The sequence below is a fragment of the Dermacentor silvarum genome, chromosome 1 (genome assembly GCF_013339745.2).
Source record: "Dermacentor silvarum isolate Dsil-2018 chromosome 1, BIME_Dsil_1.4, whole genome shotgun sequence".
Lineage (NCBI taxonomy): Eukaryota > Metazoa > Arthropoda > Arachnida > Ixodida > Ixodidae > Dermacentor > Dermacentor silvarum.
The window spans coordinates 267,074,121-267,100,997 of NC_051154.1; the positions used below are offsets into that span (position 1 = coordinate 267,074,121).

The 26,877-nt window shown below is 47.0% G+C and overlaps 1 protein-coding gene across 1 annotated transcript in view; it reads left to right on the top strand.

The window, feature by feature from the left end:
- LOC119440146 (presequence protease, mitochondrial-like) overlaps positions 1-26,877 on the top strand; it is a 147,825-nt gene that overhangs the window by 44,870 nt on the left and 76,078 nt on the right. Inside the window, exons 12-14 of the mRNA XM_037705087.2 lie at positions 5,573-5,669; positions 8,751-8,885; positions 22,212-22,350. Of these exons, the coding sequence (XP_037561015.1) occupies positions 5,573-5,669; positions 8,751-8,885; positions 22,212-22,350 (371 nt within the window). The remainder of the gene's footprint in view (positions 1-5,572; positions 5,670-8,750; positions 8,886-22,211; positions 22,351-26,877) is intronic.

Genomic DNA, 26,877 nt, shown 5'->3' on the forward strand with positions numbered 1-26,877 from the left:
CGCTGCTCTGCGCCGGGTTATCAATCGACGATCGTCATCTCTCGCGGTTCTATGGAGGGATTTCTGGACGCTGTCCGATTGCACCCTTTTCGCTCACGGTGATTCCGCGTACCGAGAGCGCGCGAGATCATATAGCGCTGCCGCGCGGCGAGACGCGATTGTCACCGTGGGCTTCGCAGCAAGGAGCTGACGCACGGCAACTTGCTGCTCGCAGCATGACGCGCGCGTTTTTGCCGCTAACGTGGCTGTACCCTGCTGACGCACGCACCGAGTCAGAACGAAACTACCGTTCGCTGCAACAACTGCAGACGAAATCGCGGTCGCTATCTATTCGATCACGGATGGCCACTATGCAGCTTTTTAGGCACGCGGCCGACGTGCGTATTAAGTCAAAACGAAACTACTTTTTGCCGCAACCACTGTGAAAGAAACCGTGGCAGCTATCGACACGATGATGGGTGGCGACTATGAAATCCTGCAGCCAACGCGTTGTTATGCGCGGCGCGGCTCCGTGTGTCAGCTCCGTATGCGCGGTTCCGTGTGTCAGCAGACGATGCGCATAGAATTTTTACTGAGAAATCTGTTGTTAGTTGGCCCAACCGGCTTCGATTAAACTTTTAAGCGACCTTTATGCGCTGTACAAAGAATAAGACATTAGCGGCTTGGCGTTGCCAGCAAACAACCTGAGCTCAAGGTCGTGTGCTGTTACTGAATTTTGATTGCACTCGAGCTGTTCAGCCGATTCGAATCAGACTAGCAGATTCTAATTGCACGTAACATAAAATGTTCTATGACGTCAGAATTAGTTTGGAACAGGTACATCAGCACATCGTAGCCGTGAATGAAACGCTTGCTTGAAAGGAAGTACAGTGTAGACCGCTTATAACATAAGTCGCCGGAGTTATGAATATGCACACTATAAGTGGTACCGCAGTATAACGAAAACAACTATTTTATTGCAATAATTGACACTCCTAGCGCATTTCTGCCGTCGCTGTCACCGTGCTCTAGGTTCCGTATTCGCTTACTAAATAAATTAACGAGCACGTTGTCACACGCGCACAAGCAAACGTGAGCACATCTCGCTTGTTGACCGCGGAAACAAACTGTCAAAATGCTCGAGTTGCGAAGCGCAGTGAGCGAATTGACCTTTGTGCTATCATGCCTCTTGCTTCAATACGACGTCATAAGCGGCGAAAACACGGCGCGTAGCGGACTTTCCCCGTCGCAGATTGCTTTCAAGATAGGGCCAAGGTGATCATATCGCCGAAGTGGATAGTCGCAGATTACGTCCTGCTTCGTTCCACTGAAACCGCTCCGCATTGCTTTGCTGGCGAAAATTCTCTCCTTCTGTTTTCGCCAGTCCCAAACACAAGTTTTGGATTCTCCGAACGCCCGTGATGCAGCCCGATTTCTGTCCATCTCCGCACACATGATCACTTTCCTTTTAATTGTGGCATCATGATGAACTCGGAACTTCATGCTGATAGAGCAGATGCCGAGAACGTGAAGACAGGCGGTAGATTATTGCCTAAGCATGTGTACTGCAGCACATGGAGGAAGCTACGGTAGCTAGGATCGAGAGTAGCTAGGTTCAACGTGCGTGCGAGGAGGCCATTTTGAAATACCGACGGATATATGGTAACGTAGATTTAGGGTCGTACTCGATTCTAATGCGCACGCAATTTTTGGACCTGTTTAATCGGAAAAAAAGTGCGCGTAAGATTTGAGTAAATACGGTAATTGTGGCTTGAGGGGAGCGTTTGCCGTCTAGGTTGACTGCCGAACTTCCAGGCAGCTGCACTGTAACCGGTATTTTGTGTCCTGCAACTGCACTATAAGCGATACGCGTATACATAGAGTGCTATGGGAAAATTAACGGGAGTCTGAAAAGACCGTATTATATCTGATCCTGCACTATAAGCGGTTACGTTATAAGTGGTCTATACTGTATTGTCATTTTCATGTATCACAAGCTTGGCTAGTTTTCGTGCGTATTATTCCAAATATGCGACAAAGTTTTCAAACACGATTTTCGTTGTCAATACAGTAAAAGCTCGATGATACGATCACGGCTAATACGAATTTCCGGATGATACGAATTTTTCTGTGGTCCCGGGCGAGCCCCATTACTTTGCAATGTGCTAGAGAACGGTTGTTACGAATCGATTTTCGGCCTGCGTCGGTTGATACGAATAAACACCGCCCCACCGGCGGCCGCGAAAGAGAACATCGCGCAGTCACGCGCTTTCTCCCGTTCTCTCTTGGTGCGGAGGCGCGGACGCGGCGCCGGACAGCGCGGACTCCGCAACTGGGCACGAAGAGTTTGAAGCGGTGGCGCTTTGGTGCTTTTGTACTTTTCCTCCTTTTCGGCGGCCGCCCATCGGACGAGTGGCTGCTGTGCTTCGGGCCGCGTTCTTTGTGTTTGCGCCATTTTACCTAGTCGCAGCGAGCTATGTCTACCGAGATAGAAGGACATTAGAGACTTTTTCTTCAAGAAATAAATGCTTTTTACGTACATGTGCCTGAGTGAGTTCACCTCTGACTCTTTAATTTAGCTACAGTCGAATCTCGTTAATTCGAACACGCTTATTTCGAACATACCGCGCACCGACAATGCTCTTAGCAGCGCGCCAAATCACGCGGCGGTGCCTCCGACCGGCATTGCTCTGACACCGCCGTAGAGCAAAAGCTCAGGAGAGACCCCTCAATGCCGCGCGCAAAGGAACGGGGAAAAAAAAAAAACCCCCGGCGGAAATTTCACCCTCTCTCAAATTGCAAGGTCGCCGTTTCTGCATCGCGCCGGAACAAGCGTGTACGTGCCGACTAGAGTGTTCTAGACAACCGTATTCTAGCACACACTAGTGCCGACGTCTCAGCACGTCTCAGCCACGCGAATAAAATGGCAGTGAACCCTTCTCTATGCTTCCTCTATTTTCTAGTCACATGTTCACCTTGCACGCTGCGGCAGCAGTGCAGAGGGAAGCAGCGGCGGAGGCGCAGTCGGGCCAACGAAACTGCCCACGCCCGCAAACGCTCGCTTCCCGATAACGGCAGAAAACGAAACTTCGGGGAGCGGCTAAAATAAGCTGGCGCCAGCGCATGGAGTCGAAGGTGAGAGAGCTACGAGGGAGCTGAGAGGGAGGGCGAGGGGAGCCACCGAAGCGGCGGAGTCGACGCGGCCAATCCACTTCCCTGCCGCTCTCCTCCCTCACCTTCGACGGTCTCCGCACGCACCCGTGTGCCTGCGCCGCCCGCTCCCTGAAGCTTCGTTTTCTGCCGTTATCGGGAAGCGACCGTTAGCCGGCGTGGGCAGTTTCGTGGCCCGCGCTTGCTATGCGCTTGCGCGCCGCGATATTTCATGACTCGCACCGTTCGTGCATCGTGCTATGGTGCACGAATACTTCAAAAATACGTCCTTTTAATTCGAACAAATTTTCGGGCCCCTTCGAGTTCGAATTATCGAGATTCGACTGTAGTTTTAATTGTGTTTCGATAATACGAATTTCGGCTAATACGAATATTTTTCGTGACCCCGTGAGATTCGTATCATCGAGCTTTCACTGTATACCCTATGGAAACCCAAACGGATTATTATGCCCGACTGACTCAGCACTGCGCTTCTTAATCACTAACTCGCATAAGCAGAGTGACGAGGATTGTCTGTTTCACTCAGTACCATACCTCTTGGGGAACTGCGACACATAATAGTACGTGAATCGCGAACTTTCTTTGAAGCAAATGTAGCCGTTCTAACTCGCAAAAATTCTTATGAGAAATAACATTTCATTTTTGTTTCACTCAGCACTGCTGTAGTGTGTGTAGAGCTCAAAAACAATCTGAAAGTTGTATTGATACAGAAAACTGACATCTTGTTTTTTTCCTGTTGCACTAAGTTCCTAATGTCCCATTTATCATGGCTGGAAGCCTACTTTGCTTCAGGAAACAAAATTACTTCTGTGGCATGGCCCTTTTGTAAGCCGCACAGCGCTGAGGTAGCAACCTTAAGCAAATGTTAGAATTGTCAATAGCTGTTGCTATCAGCATGCGAAATCCATAGGCAAGAGCTCAAACTAAGTAGTTATGCGAATAATTTGCCGTCTATAAGTATCAACACTCGGACAGTGCAGTCATGGTTACAGGTCATCAATATGTTATTGTTTAAACCAGAACAAAGGTTTTATATGTGCTTATGTTCTCATGGAGGTACTAATAGGCACTGATTTTATTTGCAATATATAAATGAAACAAATCTTGTAAACAGAACAGGCTAGTGAGAATCACACACACGCACACGCACACACACACAGACACAGAGAGAGAGAGAGAGAGGCCGTCGAAAACACGAGGAATGGCAGTAGCCCTGAGGCGCGGCTTGTCCCTCTGCAACGATACGGCGTCACCGTTTATCGTGAAATCGTCTGTACGGAGATGGATGATGGATCAAAATGCTTCGTGCACGCACGTACATGGTTGGACTCGAAGCTGACATCGTCCGTTTGTTGCTGTGGTATGGCTCGCTTCCAATTCTCGAAGTGCTCACGAACACTCGGCATGCAAAATTGCGATGCCCCCCCGGCACACAACACCTGAAAGGCATCGTCAGGCGAACGTGCCACTTCAATTGTAGAATGCCATAATTCGGATCTTGCCTAAAAATCAATCGCAAATATAAAGTACGCGCCCAAACTTTCAGCCCACGCCGGCCGCATTTGCAGTCTCTCCGGGTTTAACAGGGAGAAAGGTGGCCTCTCAGCTGTGGTGGCGCCGCAGCGTGGCGGCTTCATGCGATGTATCAAGCTCTCCCATAGAGTGACGGCGGAGTTTCGTGACCAGAAAAGTATTGAGGGACTATGCTACAACTTAGTGTAAAAAAATGTGCTGTACTGTAAGCCACCGGCCTGCTAGGTAGTTGCATGCAACTTGTTTCTGGGTTTCTTGGACATAAAACCTTTAAATGCACTAATCCTTGGAATAGATGTCAGAGTCTAAGATGTCTTCTATAAGTAGCTGTTAACCTTAATAAGTACTATACATGCAAGATAAGAAGTATATGCGCAAGATCATAATTTTATAAATATGCTTCCACTCCACGTTTAACTTCTTTGCTTCTATAATTACCAGACAGTGTGTTTCAGTTATTGTAGCAAAGACCTCAGGATTTGTACGCAAATGCTGTAATTGATGAAACCTTAAATCTTTTTGTTGCAGCTATTTTTTAGAGGGGAAACAGCCAGCTGGGCTGACAGCTCGTAGCAGTAACTAATGGGTTGCCCTCCCCTCATTCATGTCACGGAAGCTTGATGACTGTGTAATACACATTTTTTTTCTTCTAGCTGGGTAGCTGCAAGCATAAAATGAAGAATAAATAATCTGAATGTTGCTTATTTCAACACATGCATGTAGGCAGCCTCACACTGTGCAGTGGTTGGCAGACTTCTCATACTTTTTGAATGTGGTTCTCATAATGTGTAAATAAAAAATGGCTTATTGTTTTCTTGTTCTGGGTGCTCATTGTGTTTAAAGGCTTCATTGTAATCCTCTGTTGTGTGTCCTTCTTTTTCTTGAACAGCACTGGATTCTCTCAGGAACGCATTGATGCTGCCCTTCACTCTGTAGAGCTGAATTTGAAGCATCAGACATCGAACTTTGGCTTGCTCCTGAATTATGTAAGCCTTTTTCCTGCTTTTTATTAGCCAATGCCTGTAAAAACGTAGATATGTGTCTCAAAATACTTGTTTTTTAATATGTACTTCGTGTTAGCAGGAACGATGAGCACTCCGCTTATTCAGCTATAAATGATATGACTAGCGCCACCCTCTTTCGTAACCGACCTGCAAAAACACAGCCCTTTTCACTGCGTTTAAGGAACCTCAGTGAGGAAATGGGTGTTTCAGTCTTCGAAACTCCTCTAATGGCACCAGCAAAGTTGTTACAGTCATGGAAATGGCAAATTCTTGAATGCAATACATCATTTGTAGATGTAACAAAACATGCCCCAGATGCGCACATACATATGCACTTTCGAGAGCTTCAGTCAAAGCACACCTGCCCAGAGTTTTACACAGATGCATCAAAGTCGCAAGCCGGCATCTCTTACATGGCTGTTGGCCCGTAGTTTTCAGAATCCGACGTTCTACATCCTGAAACCAGTATCTTCACGGCAGAGGCCTATGCACTACTGTTGGCTACTAAACACATCAAGAAAGCAAAGCTCTCAAAGGCGATTATATTCGCAGATTCCCTAAGTGTCGTCAAAACTTTGAAATCGCTACGAAAACAGAAAAATCCTGTAATAAACGACCTCTATTCACTGCTCTGCAATATGTATGCGTCTAAGCAACAGGTTGTAATATGTTGGGTGCCTGGGCACAGGTGTATAGAGGGTAGCGAGCTTGCAGATAAAATGGAACTTCCATAGCAACAAAACCTAGCAATTCACCCATACCCATTCCTGCCACAGACTTGAAGCCATTTTTACGCAAAAAACTCAAACTATTGGCAACACTTATGGAATGAACAAACAGTGAATAAGCTCCATGTAATTAATCCACTTTTAGGGAACTGGCCATCAATAACAAAATCACGACGATCTGAAGTTCTTTTTTGCCGCCTTAGAATAAGACATACATATATGGTACACATTCATACATTTTAACTGGCGCTGAACCTCCCCTCTATGGTAGATGTGGCGAAAGGCTGACCATACTTCACGTCTTACTGGAGTGCCGGGAAGCAGAAACAGAGCGAAGAAGGCACTTTCCTTTAGCATACAAAGAACATATCCCCTTACATCCGACACTGTTTCTTGGCCCAGAACCTCTGTTTGAAACCAAGGCAGTGCTTAACTTTTTAAATGATGTGCGGCATGTTATTAGCCCGAGAGATTCGTAGCCCTCCCTCTACCTAGAGGTTATTGCTGCAAGCGTACTGTTTTTGTAGAGCACGTCCCTCCAGGCCCTTGTGCCCAAGGGTCTTAGTGAGGCGGTAGTGCTAATGGAAGCGACACACCTTTTCGTGTTATTTCTTTCTAGTGTATATTGTATGGTCATCGTTCTCATCACTTGTTATTAGCATTCTTTTAATACTTGTATATTTTATGCACCTTGCAGTGAATATTTTAGGCCTCTATACAGCCTCGTTCCATTTTACACTTTCCATTCACCGCATCATCGACTCCCCAATACCATTTCTTGGCGCTCTTTGGTCATCCCTGGCCCTTGCGCCAAAAAACCCTATACATCATCATCATCATCGTGTTAGCAGGGGCCATCCTGCCGACTTTTGTGTCATGTGTATGTGACTGCAATAATGTGGTGGGGTTAAATCTGAGGCTTAAGTTGCCAAAGCTATGCCACTGTGCTTGTGTAAACATGTTTTTTCATTGTGGATTGTGACTAGATCATTTGGGGTGGGAGATCCGAAGTGCTGTGAAGGGTACAACAATACATGTAACCATGTTCCTACTGCTGTAGACTTTAGTTTATTGTGAACTTGGCGGAACGTACAAAATAATTTCCAGTCCAGGAATGAGAAAGTGTGTTGAAAACACGGCTTGGTGTCCGGAGAAGGCACTGTATAAATGAGCTTTCATAACCAGTACTGTACCTGCTAACTCTCCAGAATTTTTCATAAAGTTTATCAATTAGGGTTTGTTCTGCGATTTTACGGATGTGGTGTCAAGTTTTACAAAAATTAAGTTCTGTTTGCGAAAATGTTTTGGAGCTCTCGAAAAGATAAACCAGCACAAGATCGCAAAAAAATAATGCATGCAAAAAAAGAAATGGTGATGGTACTTGTTACGCCCTCTTGTGGCAACACAAGACACCATCTAAACACCAAGATTCTCTTCTGAGCAAGCATATTCAGAAAAGTTCCTTAAGCAGGCAAAATCAGCAACAGCAAAGTTGCTGAAAAAGTCACGGTGATCTGAAAACATGTTGCTTTTCAGTCTCTGCTGTTTGCCTGCTGCATCTAAAGGTAAATGGTCATTAATAAAGTGTGTATGTATCCCACAATACGTGTGGGCTCGGGGCAAATTAAAGTAAAAAATGCGTGCTATCCCGCTCTGTTAGTGGGATTTTTACAAATTTAAAGTTCACAGGTTCGCAGGTATGTAGTACTCGCTGCAAAACCACGTTGGCACTGTTCATGTGCATGAAACAGCATTTTATATGCTTAAATTATATGCTTATTTTATATGCACTTCAACCAGTACTTCAACTGCAGCTGTTGAAGCTCTGTTGCAGTCTGTTAGAGCTGCATCGTCATCACTGATTTTCAGAACTCCACCTAGGGCTTGACGCAGGCAAAATGAAAAGTACCCTTCATTGGCCAGTGGCTTGTACACTTCTATGTCAGTGATATTGTTCACAAGCTCGCTCTTGCTGGCGTTGCCTAGAGCTCGCTTGCTTATAGAGGGCGAGAACTCAACTGGCCTTCCCGATTATTTGTGGGCGCCAAACAGAACAACAAATAGAACTAACACAAAAAACTTTTGACATCGGCGATATGCATGTAATAGATGTGGGCAGCACATTAGAACCTCTCTGAAGTAAAATCATAGCTACACCCTGAAGTTTGGTGTGGTAAAGAAGCACGATTGCACAAATTTTGAAAAAGTTGTGCTGGTTTATTTGGGTTACTCTTTTGGCGAAATTATTAAGCATGGGTTGTTGAGCATCTCCAATGACTGTTTCCATAGCTGCTGTTTGTGTAAGCTTGCTCTTACCTGTCTTTCTTTGTGGCAGGCAACAGTCGGCATGTGGAACCATGGGGGTGACCCTATCAGATCACTCAAGGTGAATGAACACATTTCTTGGCTGCGGGAGCAACTGGCAAACAAACCACGCTTCTTCCAGGAGAAAGTGCAGCAATATTTTAAGGTCTGTGAATGTCACTTGTGCACTGCGTTCTGTAGTTGGGGAGGATGAGGGGATCGAGATAAACTTTTTATTTCTAATAAGATTTCAACCAAACCTTGTATGGCATTTGTTATGTGTTTAAAGAAAATGTTAAAGAGATTGAATAATTATTTCCATCAATTCTTTTTTCCCTGCAACATTTTTTAATGCAACATTTTAACACGCCGCGCTGCCATCAGTACACTTGTACTGCGAATAGCGTGTGAACGTACCGGGTCGCGTGTCCTTTACAATATGCGCCACTGAAACGGCCGATTGTCATACGTGGGCAACGAGCCAGGCGGGCTGTTGGAACCAGTTGTCCTCACTTGTCGACTGCCCTAAAAAGTCCGTGGGTCTCTTGTATGCCACTCAGCACGCTGACGCCTCGCAGCCGGTATCTACTCCCTTCGTTCTTGGCCCTTCCCCTCTGGCCTCTGCGTCGGTGACTGCTGGCACTGCACACGCGCTGTTAGTTTCGAAAGTGCCGTTCAGCTTTTCAGAACATTCAAGGCCATTCCCACTGACATGTAACTGTGCGTGCACGAATGAAATGCGCTCAGCTTGGACCCGCGAATCGCACTGCGACGAGTCTTGCGTGCCATTGCCGCAGTGGCTCTTTCCGTGAAGTGCGGATGGGGGCGTGCAGTCGTTTTGGTAAATTCAAACTAATGTGAAGATCCGTCCAAGTGGAGGTTGGGGTCGGATTCATCTTGGCTGCTTGCGGAATCCTAAAATGTCATTTGCGGAAAGCCTTTCTCTACAAGAAGACAAACCCGGCAGCGCAGTTTGGCATCCCCTGCGCGCCACCACTCAGCGAAAAGATGGAGTGTCATCCACGCTTTCTTGTGGCATGCATATCGGACTGGAAGGCCTTTCGCATTCTTGAAGCAGAGTAGCGATCTGCTCTTGCCGATACCGAACGGTCGCCGTTTGCACGAGCCATTCATATGCGCAGCAAGCTAAACTAGAGCATACTGCTCATTCTTCCTCCATGGCATGTACTGCCCTTCAGATTCGATAACTTAATTGAAAGCATCTGCCAAAACAGTGCTGTTTGAAATTTGTTGCCATTAAATATTTACGCCAATGCGATAAGTGAACACGTTAAGCGCACTTGCAGGGGCGCAGCATTCGATATATAGAACGTGTCGGTGAACGGGAGTTCGATGTTGCATAATACATCGGTATACTTTTGCATGGGATTTTCAAGGGGATTTTACAACTGTTCGATATAGGCAATAGTTCGATATATCCGAGTTTCATATATCCGGGATTGACTTATCAATAATTCTAAATCCAGAATATGCCTATCTGAAGCTTATCTGAAACCTCTGCAAGTCTCAGACGATTTCCCGTGACCATGAAAAGTGTAAATTTACCCATTTGCTTCTCCAAGGCCGTGTCGAACGCACTAATGTTTACTTGCTTTTTGCAGACGAATGTCGAAATTCGCTCGCCCTGCGGTGATATACAGTAGAACCTCATTCATAAGTTTTGGAAAAAAGTGTGAGAAAGAACGTACTAATCGGGAAAACATGCAACCCGAAGTCACTTAAAAATTTGGCAGACTCAACTGCAGTTGACGTCTATGTATTGTGAAGCATTGCCTGAATTGTTGCAGCACGAGATGCCGGCGTGCGCATGTGGTGGGGCCTGAGCGGCCCGAGACGAGCATTGTTAGTTCTGTGACTTAGGCAAGCTTACGTTTGAGATCCTTGAATTTGGCCTGGGCCAGCAGCTTCTTCTAGAGGGGCATTTTGGTAGGAAGTTATGACATGCCTACTTGGTGAGAATCGTTGCAGCCACGAAACGTCGAGCTGGTAAGGCTCGAGCTACCCGAGACGCGCTTTGCTGTTTTTGTATTGTGTGTTTAAGTTGGTGACGATGCGAAACCGAAACGAAATCGAGCTGGCATGCGACGCTGCAATATGATGCTGCCAGAGTGAAATATGACACTCACTTCGCGCTGCCTGCAGCAGGAAACAGTGGTGCATTTGGGTTATCACCTATTAAAAGCGTGCAGTAAGCTTCCAATGGCATTATGCGGCGTGCACTGTGAAACAGTTAGGTGAAGATGCAGTAGGGTTGGTGGCAATAGCTCTGAATGCGATGTGCGACAACCTACAAGGAGATTTGCTGGGGCTGGAAAAGGCAACTGAGTGAGTGCCGGCATTTTCACGTGACAAAGGTGGGCGACTACTGCGCGGAAGCTGCTGTGGCGGGTGCCTGCTTCTCTCGATTGCGCGGGCCTCGTGCCTTTTCTTGTTCACACGAGATCTAGCGGCCGGAAAACGTATCACATGATTGCAGTTTGGCAGTGTACAGAACGTTGGTGCCTAAAGCTTGTGTTTTTTGGGAACATGTTAACCGGTAAAAAAGAAGCGTAACTGTATTGGGTCATTTCTTTTTCTCCTCGATTGTGAACTTTGATGCCGGGAAATCGTACGAAACGGGATAATATCAGTGAGGTTCCACTGTACTCATTGCAATGCTAACCTTAAAAGCCCACGTTGCCAGGCCACGAGACCCTGTTGCACCTCACATGCTTCAAGTGCTTGTTGCGTGTTTTTACTGATTTATTTCTATCATGATAAGGTAGAAATGGATGCAGCGCGGAAGCAAAATAGCTAGTATGGATATATGCCATGCTGCCGACAGTGGACTGTGAATCGCACGTGTCCGTTACAATATGCCATTTTAAACGGCCGATCGTCATATGTCGGCAAGAAGTCGACCAGGCAGACTATTGTGTTAGGTTTTGGTTTTAAACCGACTGTGTGCTCTCCCTTCCTGTAAGAGCCAGTCGTCATCACATCTAGCTGCCCGTCTCTTGTCCCTTCGTTTTCACCCCTCTGGCCGCTACGTCTGTGACTGCTGACACTACACGGACACTCTTAGATAAGAAAGTGATTTTCACCTTGCAGAACATCCGACCGACTCCATTTCCACTCATGTGTAACCCTGCGAAGATGAAATGAAACACGCTTAGTGGGGACTGGGGGCACGTGAATCGCACAGCGGTGAGTTTTGTGTGCCACTGCCGTAATGGTCTTTCCGCGAAGTGTGGTTGTGGCGTGCATTGGTTTTTTAAGTGCTGACTGTAATGTAAAAGTACATCCAAGTAGCGGTTAGGGTCAGATTAATTTTGGCCGCTCATGGAACCCTAAAATGCCGTTTACGGAAGGTCCTGCTCTTCAAAAAGATAAACTTGGCAGCACAGACATATCCAGTTTAGCATCCCATGCTCAGAGTCACTCAGTAAAAAGATTGAGTGTTATCCACGCTTTTTTATGGAGCACATATCGAACCGGGAGACCTATTTTGTTCTTGAAGGAGAGTGGCAATCTGCTCTTGCCAGTGAATGAAATGGCGACACTTTACACGAGCCATTCATATTTGAAGTGAGCAAAACTGAGATACTCATCCTGCTCATCTTTCCTCCATGGAATGTACTGCTTTTCTGAATCACCATCTTGTTTGACATTATATCTGTCAGAACAGTACCGTTTCGAACTTATTGGCATTAAATATTTCTGACGGTGTGAGAAGTGATTGCATACCCGTTAACCCATTGGCTACCAAATATTATGTGTGCCATGGGGCCCTTCATACTGATTATCTTTGGCACTTAAGGGCACTACACAAACTTCCACTAAGTACAAAAAATAAAAAAAAAACCCTAACCTTCGATGTTGTAGACAAGTAGTGCCATCTATGACAAAATTTTTAGTCAAGTATAGCGTATATAGTGTCCCTGCTTATGCTCCCAAAGGGAGCCGAGTTGCGCATAATTCCGCCATTTCGTTCCAATGCATTGCTGTAAAGCCACTCATCCCAACTTGGAATGGCGTTGAAGCTTGCAACGAGACAGTGGCGCAGCCGCGTGGGTTGACGCGAAAGCATCTCTCATGAATGTTGTTGCTGGTTGTTGCAGTCAATGCATAGTGAAAGAGTGTGCATGCTTAAGTTGCAGCTTCGAAATGTCTCGCATGTTGCTGGATGCTCGAACAGTCATTTTAACTGTCCACCGGGAACAAATTTTTGTAGTTTCTCGATGCGACCATGCCTCCATGACGAGCTAGAGCGATGGATAAGCACTGTGCTTTGTGTGAAGTGAGTGTTTGTTGACATCGTAGCAGCTGGATGCTGCGCTCCTCTAAAACGTGCTTACAACTTGATTAATTGCATTACAGCTCGAATGGAACTGTATAGAAGCCAAGCCGTGGGTTCATTGGCGATGAGACGTCGACGAACCCTGCGTCTCCGTCGTATGTGCTGACAATTTTCCCGCAGGCCTGCCGCAAGGTGAATGCTGCCTCCGGGGACAGAAAGTCGCACAATCAATGTGTGTGCCATTTAAGTTAATGGTGCATGTGAAAAGAAATTTCTATCTCGCTTCCAATGGCCTGGGGTGTCACGGTGACACCGTGACATCATTTGACGTAACTTTAGATCACTTGTTGGGGATTGGCGAGTAGCGATGCGAGCGGTGAAAGGAAAAGGTAGATGCAACTATGCTCCCTTTGAGAGAATATCCAGGCACACTAAGCGTATATTTCTTGTTGCGCCATCTATGAATAAATTTTTAAACCAGCCATACCTCCAGCCTCCAACCTGACAAATTGCTGACTTTGGCAATATGGTTCTTGTTGTTGGGCCCAGTGGTTTGCCGGCTTTGGTAATAATGGGTTAAAAGAAGCGCACTTGCAGGGTTGGGGCGTGGTGCGACATAGTGTTCCGCTTTTGCTATCTAAAGATGATGTCTATGACGCGTTGCGGCCCTAAAATTGGTTTTGGCTCATAGATGTTCCGTATGAAGTCCAAGTGCGATAACGCCGTCGCCGCGCGCCGTATGCTTTCTCTCGCGCGCGAGACGCAGTCGTCGGCTCCCCTCGCACGCTTTCACTCGCACATACAGCATACGGCGCCGCGCGCCGTATGCTGTATGTGCGAGTAAAAGCTTGCGAGGGAAGCCGCGCGGCCGTATGCTGAATGTGCGAGTGAAAGCGTGAGAGGGGAGCCGACGACCGCGTCTCGCGCGCGAAAGAAAAGCAGGGAAGAAGCGCGCCTCCTTCCGTTGCGCTCGAGGCACCAGCGAGGGAGCAAGGGGGGGGGGGGGGATAGCGGGCAGCGTTGTGCTCTGGCATCATACTGCGCGGCGGCGCGCGGTCCCGCGGGCCGTATCTTGAAAGCGATCTGCGTGGGGGCAGATTCTACGCAGTGTAGGTGCGTCGGCGGCTCGTGGCTTTGTGCGTGCTGCGTGTTCTCGGCGCTCAGTTTGGGTTGAAGCGATAGACAACAGCACGAAGGTCACTTCGCTCACTTCTGCAGCGGCGCTTAACTGCGCGTGTCCGCACTCATCGAGTGTGATGTGTTCATGTTTGCCTGTGGGAGCTGACACCATGTTTGTTAATTAGTTAATAACCGAATGTTTACAAGTTTATACAGACGATAAAACTACTATTCTTACTGTGTATAGCTCATCGCAATCGATACTTCGGCTGTCGGGTGAAACTACTTTTTGTCGCACGTAAGAATTAAAATAATATTGTGTGCAGTTCAACACTACTCCCATTTCTCAATTTTTCCTGTTTCCTGGCTCTTGCGTTTCCCGGCTCTTACGTTTTTTTTTTACGGTCCCGTGAAAAACGTTACAGCGGGGTTCTACTGTATATACAGTGAAAGCTCGATGATACGAATCTCACGGGGTCACGAAAAATATTCGTATTAGCCGAAATTCGTATCATCGAAACAATTAAAACCTACAGTCGAATCTCGATAATTCGAACTCGAAGAGGCCCGAAAATTGGTTCGAATTAAAAGGACGTATTTTTGAAGTATTCGTGTACCATAGCACGATGCACGAACGGTGCGAGTTGTGAAATATCGCGGCGAGCAAGCGCATAGCAAGCGCGGACCACGAAACTGCCCAGGCCGGCTAACGGTCGCTTCCCGATAACGGCAGAAAACGAAGCTTCAGGGAGCGGGCGGCGCCGGCACACGGGTGCGCGCGGAGACCGTCGAAGGTGAGGGAGGAGGGCGGCAGGGAAGCGGATTCGGCCGCGTCAACTCCGCCGCTTCTGTGGCTCCCCTCGCCCTCCCTCCCTCCCTCTCAACTCTCTCGTAGCTTTCTCACCTTCGACTCCGTGCGCACATCTCCGTGCGCGCCCTGCCGCCGTGCTGGCGCCAGCTTATTTTAGCCGCTCCCTGAAGTTTCGTTTTCTGCCGTTACCGGGAAGCGAGCGTGTGCGGGCGTGGGCAGTTTCGTTGGCCCGACTGCGCCTCCGCCGCTGCTTCCCTCTGCGCTGTTGCAGCAGCGTGCAAAGTCAATATGCGATTAGAAAATAGAGGAAGCATAGAGGAGAAGGGTTCACTGCCATTTTATCCGCGTGGCTGAGACGTCGGCACTAGTGTGTGCTAGAATACGGTTGTCTAGAACACACTAGTCGGCACGTACATGCTTGTTCCGGCGCGATGCAGAAAAGGCGACCTTGCAATTTGAGAGAGGGTGAAATTTCCGCCGCGGGTTCTCTTTTGTTTTTTGTTTTTTTCCCCGTTCCTTCGCGCGCGGCATTGAGGGGGGTCTCCTGAGCTTTTGCTCTATGGCGGTGTCGGAGCAATGCCGGTCGGAGGCGCCGCCGCGTGATTTGGCGCGCTGCTAAGAGCATTGTCGGTGCGCGGTATGTTCGAAATAAGCGTGTTCGAATTAACGAGATTCGACTGTAGCTAAATTAAAGAGTCAGAAGTGAACTCACTCAGGCACATGTACGTAAAAATCATTTATTTCTTGAAGAAAAAGTCTCTAATGTCCTTCTATCTCGGTAGACAATCCTATCTCGGTAGACATAGCTCGCTGCGACTAGGTAAAGTGGCGCAAACACAAAGAACGTGGCCCGAAGCACAGCAGCCACTCCATCCGATGGGCGGCCGCCGAAAAGGAGGAAAAGTACAAAAGCCGCCACCGCTTCAAACTCTTGGCGCCCAGTCGCGGAGTCCGCACTGTCCGGCGCTGCGTCCGCGCCTCCGCACCAAAAGAGAACGGGAGAAAGCGCGTGACTGCGCGCTTTCTCTTTCGCGGCCGTCGGTGGGGGCAGCTTTTATTCGTATCAACCGACGTAGGCCGGATATCAATTCGTAACAACCGTTCTCTAGCACGTTGCAAAGTATTGGGGCTCGGCCGGGACCACAGAAAAATTCGTATCATCCGGAAATTCGTATTAGCCGTGATCGTATCATCGAGCTTTTACTGTATATATTATGTGGTGGTGAATGGGATTTTGGTGCACGCATAGTACCGTGCTATAAAGTATAGACCACTTATGACGTAACCGCTTATAGTGCAGGACCGGATATAATACGGTATAATACGGTCTTTTCAGGCTCCCGTTCATTTTCCCATAGCACTCTGTGTATACGCGCATTGCTTATAGTGCAGTTGCAGGAGACGAAATACTGGCTACGGTGTGGCTGCCTGGAAGTTCAGCAGTCAACCGAGAAGGCAAACGCTCCCCTCAAGCCGCAGATTTACTCTGACGTAACGCATGTGCGTGTCGAGCTCCGCGACGTCACAGTGGTGAACAACCGGCGTCTGTACTCAAACGGCATGACGCAACCGGCTTGTCTGGTGCAGTCGGGCACCTTTCAACGTGGCTGGCACGTGATTAGCTCCTAATTCGTCCAGACTCGGTGCGTGCGTCGGGCGCGTGCCTTCAGCACCGCAAAGTCGCCATTCATAATCGCGTCAATAGCGTTCACTGTTTTTTTTCGCAGCGGTTGCGGCGAACAGTTGTTTCGTTTTGACTCGGCTAAGCACCGGCCACATCGCGATTATGTTTTCGCCAGCTCACTCGCGAAAACGTAATCGCGATAGTACAAAGCGTGTCTACATGCTTGGTCTACATGTTTTGCATACGTGCAGGGCTTGAAAATCGGGTGTTTTGGTTATAGTGTGGTACCGCTTATAGTGCAGATATTCGTGACTCCGGCGACTTACGTTATAAGCGGTCTACACTCTATCAAGAATTTCGTTAGATTGAAGTTTGTTATATCGAGGTTTAACTGTATCAGTCTGTATGCTTTAACGAATGCAGTGGAATCTCATTAATTCGAACCCATTTAATATGAACTTGTGGTTTATTTGAATGGTTGTTGTGGACCTGACAAAATGATGTGTATTTCAATGTGCAAAAATGCCTGATAATTTGAATGTGTAAGCATTAACAACGATTAATTCGAACATATCATGCCACCGACCGTGCTCTCAGCTGCGCATCAACTGACATGGCAGCGCCTCTGATCCGGCAGTGCGGCCACACGCCGGCTACTGGCCCCGTCTCCTGTTGCAAGTACTGTATTTTGGCAGGTATAACCCGCACCGAAAATTCAGCAAAGTAACAGTAAAGCCAGGTGTGTGTTGTATTGGACTTTCGCTTTGAGGTGTGGCTTCACAGCAGCAATATTTTTGCTGAAAATTGTAGCTTCATGGCATGCGTTGCGCTGCCATGAAGGCACACTTCCAGAACTTGTCACTAATGTTAGCTTAATACACAGGGGTGCTACAGCTGCACCAATTGCGCCATTTTGATACAATTTCGTATTTGTGCGCTGAGTTGCGCCAAAACCGTGACATGTTAAAATTGTGCCATGCTGCGCCAAAACGCCTGACCAGCTGCGAAATTGCTTGGTTACGCTTGTTTTAACTAGAAACAAAGGCCGCATTGGCAACGTGCAACTTGGACATCGCCATACAATCCAGTCCGATCCAGTTGCGCAGATGAGATCCAAACACAGGCCTAGACGAGATGTTGCCGTGTTTGGTGGTGGGTGCCAAAGAATACTTTTGCTGCTCGTCGCAGTGCGGTGTGTTGTATATGCAGTAAAATCTCGCGGAGACACGGAGTGCGTGTTGCTTGCAGTAACGAAAGCAGTTCGCCATTGCCGCGTTGACTTAACAAGATCCTCACCGTATCCGTGGACGTGGTCACGAGCAGAGCGGCTACGAATACTCTACGGGAAACTTGCTTGTACGGTATAGCAAGTGACCTGGCACTGACCAACGTTACTAGACTAGCTTCAGTTGTAAAACTCAGCGGCGTTGCGTGGAACCGCCACCCGCCCGCACACTCATGGCGCTGCTGTCGCACCCAGCTTCACTTCCCCATCAGCCAGCTACGCGAACTGGCCGGACGAAACACGTGGTGCAGCGTTGGTGTATTCTGTGGTTGGTTGTTGACGGCGGATTTCAGGAAGCATGTCATCCGCGAAACTGTAGCCTTTGCCGCGTTTGTTAAGGATATTAGCAGACGATGCCGACGTGCTGCGTTCCTGACTGCAACAAGCGGCTATCCAGTGGCACACCGACGGGTGGGGTTTCGGGTGTTGTAACCCCCCCCCCCCAACGCGTCCAGCCCCACCATTGCAACGTGTACCTTCAGCGCTCTGTTCACATTGTCATTACAATTCAAGAGGTGGCTTGAGGTCGAATTTTCCTGCTTAACAAAAACACTCTATTTCTGTCTTGTATTTATTCATTCACTCTTAAATTACTTTGAGTAAAACGCTGAAGAAATAAACATCGTCATCATCCTTGGTGCAGTCATTATTATAATTATTAGGCAATTTATTTGTTGTTAGATTCCTCTGGCTAAAGCAAGGAAATTGCATATTATGCAATGTGCTTGCTTCCCCCTCTCCCACACACAAAAATGTACCCCCACCCCCCCCTGGCAGAGATCCTGGGTGCGCTACTGCGGCTATCGTACGATGTTGACAGCTTGGCGCGCCACTTTTTGTGTGCTCCCAGCTATGCGACACTTCGCTCGGCGTTGAACAGAGCGATTCCTCGTGCTGACCGGGAACTTTCTGCGAAATCCATGGCGTGTGATTTACACTTTCATGAGCAGGACATCTTAAAGTGTTCGTGCATATTATCAATGGACACACGATTGAGGTGTCACGAGACAAGTGGACACTTGCCGAGGGTGCGGTGCCGAAATTGTTCCCGAACCTTCCCTCGTATCTGTCGAACCAACCAGAAAGAAAAAAAATCGCAAAGAGAGATGTTTGGTGACTTGTTCTGGGCCATCTTAGAAGAGCTGGCAGAGAATACGCTGAGTCGTGTTGGGTGCCCCTTGCGCTTTCAGGAACTGAGTGCAGGCATCATAAATTTTTAACAGCGGAGCTGTTTAAGCTTTTGATTTCCCCGTGTAGTGTTCGCAAAAACTCGCCTAGCGAAGACGTCACTGCGCTCAGCTGCGCCTCGCATCACCTTGCGATAGCCAATGAATAGCTAATCGATAATCGATCAATAAACAATGAATTCTGTAAATTGCTGGGGATGACTTGGTAGTGCTTAGTCTAGCCCAAATACGTGGCCAATACCTTGCGCTAGCCTATCATAGCTAATCGATAATTGATCAATAATCAATAAATTCCGGGAAATGCTGGGGATGACTTGGTAGTGCTTAGCCTAGCCCAAATACGTGGCCAATACCTTGCGATAGCCTATCAATAGCTAATCGATAATCGATCAATAATCAAGAAATTCCGGAAAATGCTGGGGATGACTTGGTAGTGATTAGCCTAGCCCAAATACGTGGCCCATACCTTGCGATAGCCAATCAATAGGTAATCGATAATTGATCAATAATCAATAAATTCCGGAAAAGCATAACCCGTAAGGCCAGGACCAGCTAGGTGCCGATCAGCTCCGCTGTTTCTTTAGCCTTGCGCCACTTGTGCAACCTACGCTAATTTTATTTGGTCACGCGCATGCACACACGCATACCTTGCAGGAACCTTGCATAAAAACGCATTCTTAGGCAAGGTTCCTTGAGCAGCAGCGGGGATCCAGTCTTGAAACGTGCTTGAAACGAAGTTTAAGTCTTAGCTATAAAGGGGCATTCAGTTGTTTTTTACTTCGTTTTATTTAATAAAGCATTCACTGGTTTACAAGGAAGTTGTTATTTTTGTGGATAACAAATTTGGTCTCGCTAGCTGGCATATAACTGCCCCAGACCAACTGCCCCAGACCAAACGCGCGCGCGCGCGCACACACACACACACACGCACGCACGCACGCGCGCACACACACACACACACACACACACACACACACACACACACACGCGAGAGAGAGAGAGAGACAGAGATATATATATATATATACAGTCGACTATTGTTATAATGGACCCTGATTATCTGACAATAACTGTCCGTAATATCTTACATCATAATAGTATCCGAAACTGGAATATATATATATATATATATATAAAGTCGACTATTATTACAATGGACCCTGACAATCCAACAAAAAATGTCCGTAATATCCGAAATCTCAATAGTATCCGAAACTGGAGGCCACCACCGAAATGCCAAAAGATTGTCAAACAGTTGCTGCATGTTTCATCAGAAAAAAAAAAAAAAAAACGAAATGGGAACCACTCACGAAGAAATGCATGTGTAATTTACACATGTTTGGCGGAAAAAGATGCGTGCAGTGGCTGAGGCGCGATCGAGGTTGTTGTTCGGACCTCGCGTTCAATTTCGCCGGGTGCAGCCTAGGTCAACCGTGCACGGCGAAACTGAACGAGCGCTCCCAACAACGATCTCTGATCGCGCCCCTGCCCTCATCTACGCTGCTAATGTGAATTACCGAATATACTCGTGTAATGAACGCACTTTTTTCCCCCCAGAAATCCAATGCAAAGTTGGGGGGGGGGGGGGGGTGCGTTTATTATGCGGGGTAAACTTTATGGTGTCTTCTGAGTAAGCTTTCTTTGTGAAACTGCTCCAAATTTGGGTTTTAGTGCTCCAAAATGGAGTTTTTTTTCCCGTAACCTGCTCCAAATTTGGATTTTCCTGCTCCAAAAATTGCTACAAATCCTATTTTGGCTGTTGCACCACTGAATACACATGCGCCACCTAATGCAGCTCTGCAAGTAAGTCCTCCATTCAGTGAGCTTCCTTTAATGCAAATTCCATTTCATTCAAAATTTTTCATGTTGGATGTGACTTCATTATAACGAGGTTCGACTGTACTTTCTGCATAACTTGCGTTCATTCTAGCACTGTCTGGATTGCCACACACACTGTGTGGCAATCCACACGTTATCTACACATATCCACCCCTGCTCACATACAAACTTAGGTCCACTTACGTCCGCTCTATCACCAATGTATCAAGGATAAGCGAATGTGTGCACACTTGAATCAATGCGCTGAAGTATGAATGACGGCGATTATGCCGACAACACACGAATTTCCAAATTAAGCTGATCGTTTCGTAATGGTCCACAAAGTAAGCGAGTGACTAGCAATAATACGTCTTTGCTACAAGCTGTCACAAAGTACAGAACACTTGCATTCCAAGCCTTGAACGCAGCAAGAAGGAATTTGTTGCAACTGAATGCAACCACAAGCAATCAGGCAAAACATTAAGAGATAGTGACCGGACCGATGAACCCTGCTGGGTCAGACACGACAAACCGCTGCTTCAAATTTAAATGTTTGCCAAATAAGAACAAGGATTAAAAAACACTGATCCTGATTTAATTTATAAGCAGAACGTTTGGACAGCTTGGAATACATTTCAAGCACCGCTTTTAGTACAAGCACCGTATACGCTGCTTGTGCCATTTGGACAAGGCCTAACGAGCTCTGAAACCGCTTACATGTCCTCTTAAGATGTGGCCAAAGCTTTGTGTTGTCCACTCAGTCACCGTCTGCGATATCCGTCGAAACAGAGTTTTGCTGAGCCGCACCGGGCGTCATGCGTGTGTATTGTAAACACGGAGGCAGCTGAGGCAAGCAATCGACGCGTCAGAGTACATGACAAAAGAACCAAAAGGTACATGGTTGGCTGAAGGAAGAAAAGCAGCCTGCTCAGCACTACAAAAGTGATGAGAGGAAAAAATGCTGTGGAGGTTCTCATGCAAATATGAATGCCACATCAGAGCTGATATTGGCCTCATATATATAAATATTTCAAGCAGTGTGGTTGTGAACAAGAGAAGTCACTGTACACACACGCATGCGCACACATGCACACATGCACCCCGCCGTGATGTCTTAGTGGCTGTGGTATTGTGCTGCTAAGCACAAGGTCGCGGGTTTGAAAAACGCTTGTGTACCATGCATTGGGTGCATGAGAACATTAACATGCACCCCCTTATTACCCTCAATCAGATCGTGCTTTTGGCTTATAAAATCCCAGAATTTTTTATAACTCACACACGCATGCACACACAAACAAACAAAGCGGGGGGAATGCTGTAACTATCCATTTGTTGTGTACCCTTTCAGGAGAACAAGCACTGTCTGACACTAGTCATGAATCCTGATGATCATCATGAAGAAAAAATTCGCACCTTAGAACAAAAGAACATTGACAGGAAGCTGGGAGAACTGGACAGTACAAGCCGAGCCTCAATTTATGACAATGGTAAGCTTAGGTTTATATTTTAATGTGCTTTTACTTGTTGTTGCATTTTTTTTTTCAATGCTCATTGTGTTGAATGGTTAGTCCTTTGACTTAAAAGTTCTTAAAACCGTTTTGTCATGGTTGGTACTACTACTTGGCTGCTAAGAGTTTATTGTCACACACATGTGTACTCGCAAATTGGCAGTGGTAGTGTAAAACAAGACCACCAAAAGGCCATTGGTAATTTTTTTCTGCATCTGGTTTTATATGCTTATCAAGTGGATGATTTCTTTCTTAATGAGTGAAATTGCAGTGCTGAAATAGTCTTTTTCTCTTATTTCGATATGCTCTTGAGTCAGCACAGCTTCTTTTTGCTTTCTACTTCCTCTGGAAACAGCTTTTACAAGTGCACAAGTTCCATACTTAGTGCTGTTAATCCCGTGTTTGCTATCACCAAAGGGAAAGGCTTGCATGTCTGAATGCTTCCTAGCATCAGTGCAGCATTAAGCTCAGATGGCAAGTCATTATGGAATTCTGAAATAAGACCAGGACGGTCCTGTTAAGTAGGCACACAAAAATAATAGTCGTGTTGAGGTAACTATCGTTCACAAAAATGGAGTTGTACAACCACGAACTAAATTAAATATCAAATTTTGTTAAATAGAGCGTTTAGGTAGAGAAAGTTGAAATGACAATTTTGAATGAGAGTCTTCAGTGGGGCCATTAAAGAACGCATTGTGACCAGGTAAGGCCAATAGGTGCTTTAACCCTTTCAGGGTCAATGACGTACATGTACGTCCTCTGCGAACACCTTCAAAATGGTCAATGATGTACAGTCAACCACAAAAGTTTGCGGACCACGCGAGCGCGTGGCCAAGAGCCTCTTCGCGACACTTCCGCTACGTCACCAGCGATCGACAGCAGCGCTACGTTGAAGACGCATCCCTCCTTAAATCTATGGCCTGTCTATTTTCGCACTGTGCGCAAATATTTTCTACCTATCTCTTTCAACGTGACGCGCTCTTTGTTAGCCAGGGCTACTTGCTTATATTTTGAGAGCAGAATATCAGTACAAGTAATCAGACAGCGTATTCTTCGGCTGTTATCAGTTCTATTTTCGCGTAGCCACGCTGTTTTTTTTTTTTTTTTTCGTGAGTGCGTGAGTGAGCGGTGAGGCAGCCATGGGACACAGATGCTTAGTCAGTAGGCAGAATTTTTCCGTTCCTCCCCCATCGCTAAGTGACAGTAGCGGCCGGGATTTGATCGCCTGCGCCCAGGTTTTGCTGCGCAAAGCCCGAACCACCGCGCTGCTATAGTGGTTACATTTAGAAAAATAAGAAATAATCGGGTGCGATGACTCTTTTTATAACCCTTTGCGACACGGCGTCCTCGTTTGGGGACTCGAATTTCGGAGGCGCGTCCCACGCCACGTGTTTCTTCAAATGACCTAAAACTCAGTGTGCACATTCGTGTCCGCTTCCTGATGGGACAACTAGCGGTCAGTTAACTTCATTGTCCTGCGTATTGCTGCAGATGATCACTTTGCTGGAGACACTACCATGTTAGACAATCGTTCGACGTGCCGCGTTCCAAGACCAACGTCAAGAGTATTTTTTTTCTCCGGTCGACACGAATACAACCGAAAAAGCAAGTGTGCATGCGTTTGGGGCCTAATAGTTGATTCTTTTTATGCAAGCATTGAAGCTGACGGATTTCAGAATAATTAGATAATGAGTTATATGCTAATTAATTTTTTTTACTGAAACTCGCACAAAACAGCACATTGCTTCGTCTTCTTTCTTTGAATGTAATAGTGAGCGTCTTGAAATGATGCCATGCGCATTTGACGCATTTGCAGACAGTGCATCATAATTCGTGTCTGAAGGGGATGAATTTATTCACAAGACATTTACAGAAGTGTCATGAAACATAGGTCTCTCAATGATCTAGTAGGAAGTGAAATGTCCGCCGTTTTCTAGCACCTTATTGATGCGTGTGGGCATCGACTCGTACAAAGATTCAGTAATCTCCGGTCGACCGCGCAGGCTTTCCCATTCTTGTGCGATCGTTTGCCACAGCGTATCGGCCGTGCGGCCGCGGTTGGCTCGTGTGGACAGCCGTTTCTTCAACATGCCCCAGACATTTTCTATGGGATTCAAGTCGGCGCCACATGGAGGCCACTCAAGCTGGCAAACAGCATGTTCTTCTAGCAATGACTGGACGATACGTGCTTTATGGATCGGGCTGCGGTCGTGTTGAAAAAAATAGCAGCCGTCGCTGAAGGGACCGTCCAGCGCATACGGAACGAGGTGTCTAGTGATGACGTCGCAGTACCGTGACGCAGTGAAGGGCCCTTCCAGACGCACAAGGGGACCAAGGCCATCTTTGCTGATTGCTCCCCACACGCTCACGGAACACCGTCCACTGGATAGAACACTCTGTGTGTAATTAGGCAGATATCTGCAAGAAATAGCATACAATTGGGTTCCAGCGGCGCGTCTAAAAATGTTGTGATTCCTCTTGCGTATGAACTTTATAATGCTGTTATAGAGTTGCAATAGAAAACGTGCCAACATCATTAGATAGTACTGAAAGACCCACTGGCAGCTTTTAATTAGCTTCAGAGTAAGTAGTACTATGAAACAATCGTTAATGTTTTCAACATAATACCACTACAGAAAAATCTCGTAATGTCCAAAAGCTCATTTTACGTGAAACATGTTGTGATGCAGAATTAGCTTCGTGAATTAACTGCCAATACACTGTAAACACACCTGCAGTTTAGTGGACGCCAAACCCGCTTCCGTTGGTCCCAGCGCGTGGAAAAAGTTGACTCGTCGCTAAAGATGACATCGCCCCATTTCTCTGTTGTCCAATCTTTCATTGCTGTAGCGAACATGAGTCGTTCTTGTAGCTGGCTGTCCGAGAGGCAGGGCTTCTGTGCTGCTACGAAAGACTGCAGGCCAAGCTCACTCAGCCTTCTTCTTACAGTCTCAGACGATACCGTGAGCGAGAGCGCTTCTCGGATATCCTCTGCACTTTGAAAAGGATCAGCCACGATGGCGGCCGTAATCAGGCGGTCCTCTTCCTCAGTCGTGGCCCTTGGACGCCCACTGCGCTCCATATCTGTGAATCTGTCATCGTCGCGGAAAGCTTGAATAATCCTATTCACGGCAGTCCGGCTCCTGTTGGTTCGGCGGCAGATTTCGCGCTGAGGTATTCCCTCTATAAATAAACGCACAATGTGCCTTCTTTCGTCAAGTGAAACACGCAGCGGCATCTTTCCAAATAGGCAATCACCACGTGGCCTGAAGCAAGTCTACTACGTTTTCAGCGACTGATGCGAAGATGCGCCTATGTGTGAAAGAAAATTTTCTATGCATCCGCTTTTTCTTTATTTTTGATGACAGTGAAACACCTCCCTACCCTTTCTCTCAAGACGCAGAAGCAGCAACACTCATTGGACCAAGATGCTGCCAACCAAAGTGCGCCAGTAAACGTCGCGTAAAAAAATCGTCGCAGCGCTTCGTGAAACTTATCTACCCACTGGCACACCAGTCGACAAAGGTTGCAGTGATTGCTCCGATACTGCTATCAAGCCAGATATGTGGCGGTCTTATCGCAGACAGCGCTCTGCGTCAACACAACGAACTAACAATGTCATGCACGAGAATAAAAAATTAACAGGCAGGCGAGTACCAAGAGGGCTCATATCCGGGAGAGCGCCCCTGTCGCCGCTAGGTGGCGTACCGCTAGGTGGCGCGGATAGGCAGTCTGGCACGCGCTCGCGTGGTCCGCAAACTTTTGTGGTTGACTGTACATGTATGTCATCGCTTGTACATTTAAAAAGCGCGCCTCTTTCGATCATATCTTTCGCTTGGTATGTGCTGCCACTCGACAGGAACACATGGAATCTTTTACTTGCCCCGATGCCTCTCCATTTCTTTTTTTTTTTGGTTATGGCAACGGTGCGTCAGCTATCGCTCGCGCACCCGGGCGCATGCGCGCGCGGCGGCGGCTAGTTTCAGTTTTCCCCTGCGGCGTCTCCCGCTTGTTGCACACGCTAAACTGATGGCTATCTGGTTTGAAATCTCTCAAAGGGTGACCGCTTGTTACTTGATCGTTTATCGCCCACCGCGGCACGATTACACCTGTTCCCGGGCAGGTGCGTGTGTACACAAACGATGCTGCTGTTTTTGCGTTACCTTTTTTGGCGACCACAAAAGCTCTGTCGCACCTTGTTGGCGATAAGACGAAGGCTTCTCACTTGTTTCGGTTTGCGGACATGCACACAACCATTTTTCAGTGCGCTTATCTTCTTATTTGTGAATAAACATGTATTTTACAACAGAAAACACAAACAATTTTCTGTCACTTTGCGGTCACCCTAAAAAATTACGACCATTTTTTTTTTTTCGAAATAGGTTCTTTCGAGGAATTTAAATCAGCAATGAAAACATTGACCCGGGGGGGGGGGGGGGGGGTCGCATTGGGCAAAAAAAAATTGACCCTCAAAGGGTAAGTTGATGTGAACTTGTTAGGCAATTG